The sequence below is a fragment of the Trichoderma citrinoviride genome, assembly GCF_003025115.1.
Source record: "Trichoderma citrinoviride strain TUCIM 6016 unplaced genomic scaffold BBK36scaffold_515, whole genome shotgun sequence".
NCBI classification, from domain to species: Eukaryota; Fungi; Ascomycota; class Sordariomycetes; order Hypocreales; family Hypocreaceae; genus Trichoderma; species Trichoderma citrinoviride.
The window spans coordinates 1-1,061 of NW_020195223.1; the positions used below are offsets into that span (position 1 = coordinate 1).

At 56.4% G+C, this 1,061-nt stretch overlaps 2 protein-coding genes across 2 annotated transcripts; both read right to left on the reverse strand.

The window, feature by feature from the left end:
* BBK36DRAFT_1088463 (hypothetical protein) lies at positions 1-232 on the reverse strand (the record flags this gene model as incomplete). Its single annotated transcript, XM_024888989.1, has 2 exons — positions 1-58; positions 110-232. Coding segments are annotated over 2 exons (181 nt in total), but the record flags the coding sequence as incomplete, so codon positions are not given.
* Positions 233-547: 315 nt separating this feature from the next.
* BBK36DRAFT_9688 (hypothetical protein) lies at positions 548-864 on the reverse strand (the record flags this gene model as incomplete). The annotated part of the gene is made up of 2 exons (XM_024898592.1): positions 548-667; positions 745-864. 2 exons carry the CDS (start codon positions 862-864, stop codon positions 548-550), a joined length of 240 nt encoding a protein of 79 aa, XP_024744638.1.
* Positions 865-1,061: the final 197 nt, after the last annotated feature.

Genomic DNA, 1,061 nt, shown 5'->3' on the forward strand with positions numbered 1-1,061 from the left:
GGATAACCCAAACCTCCTTGCCATCTAGAGCACAGGTTGGACATCTCGTGCCGGGGACCTAGTCGGCATTAGCAGGTATAGAAGAGATGCCAGGAGCTTTCTAGCTCACCTTAGGTCCCAGCATGATAGTGCCAGCAGGCAAGACCGGAGGGTATGAAGGAACAGGCTGCTCCGGCAGGAGAGGGAAGATGGGGGCCTGGATGCTGCGGAGTGTGTTGTGAGAGAGAGGCATGGCTGAAGTCTGCGTGAAGAAGAAAGAGGCCCGACGAGTAGAAGGAGGATCCAGCGTGGAAGGAGGGCAAAGCAAGAAGCAGAGTGAAGACAGGTAAGTCAAGTAGTGGCGATGACAGCTGGCTGCTTTTAGAGTTGGCGAGTAGGATGGTGATGATGGTGGTATTGAGGCCGGGCAGATAGGCGTATTATATGTCCACAGTATCCGACGTGGGGTTGGCTAAGGGGGGAGGGGGCCCGATGGATGGCTCAAGAGACAATTGAATGTGAATCCTGATCAGATCGGTGTGGGGGCTGTTGGCGTTGATGTGTGTATTTATGGTTCTGGGTCGGGGGCAATCAGATTCTCAGGAACCCAAGAGACGTTGTGGTGACAGGTCGATGGCGCTAGACTGAGGGCCGGCGGCAGAGACAAAAGCAGGCCGGACCCTTGTGCCTAGGTAGTGGTTACTAGTACAGAGGTATGGTTAGCACTTGTGCGAGCAGGAGGAGGACCCGGTAGGTACCACTGACTGGGAGAGCTAATGCGGGCAGCGGCCATGCTATCCGTCCGTTGATCGGGAGAGGCAAGGCCTTGTCTCGAGGGTTGTGTCGGGGGTGGGATTTGCGAGTTGGCAGCGTGGCAGCAGACATGTCATATCGGCTGTGAGACGATGCCCTCGTCTCATTCAATGGCCCGCGTCTCCAAGGCGCTCGCAGGGACAGCAGCACCGTCAAGGACTACTAGCAGAGCAATGTACAGAGGCGCCTAAGAGCGGCCGGGCTGAGTACTGAGCAGTACTGCTACTTGTGCCTCCTTCGGGGTGGCTCTATTGGTAGCAAGTACAAGT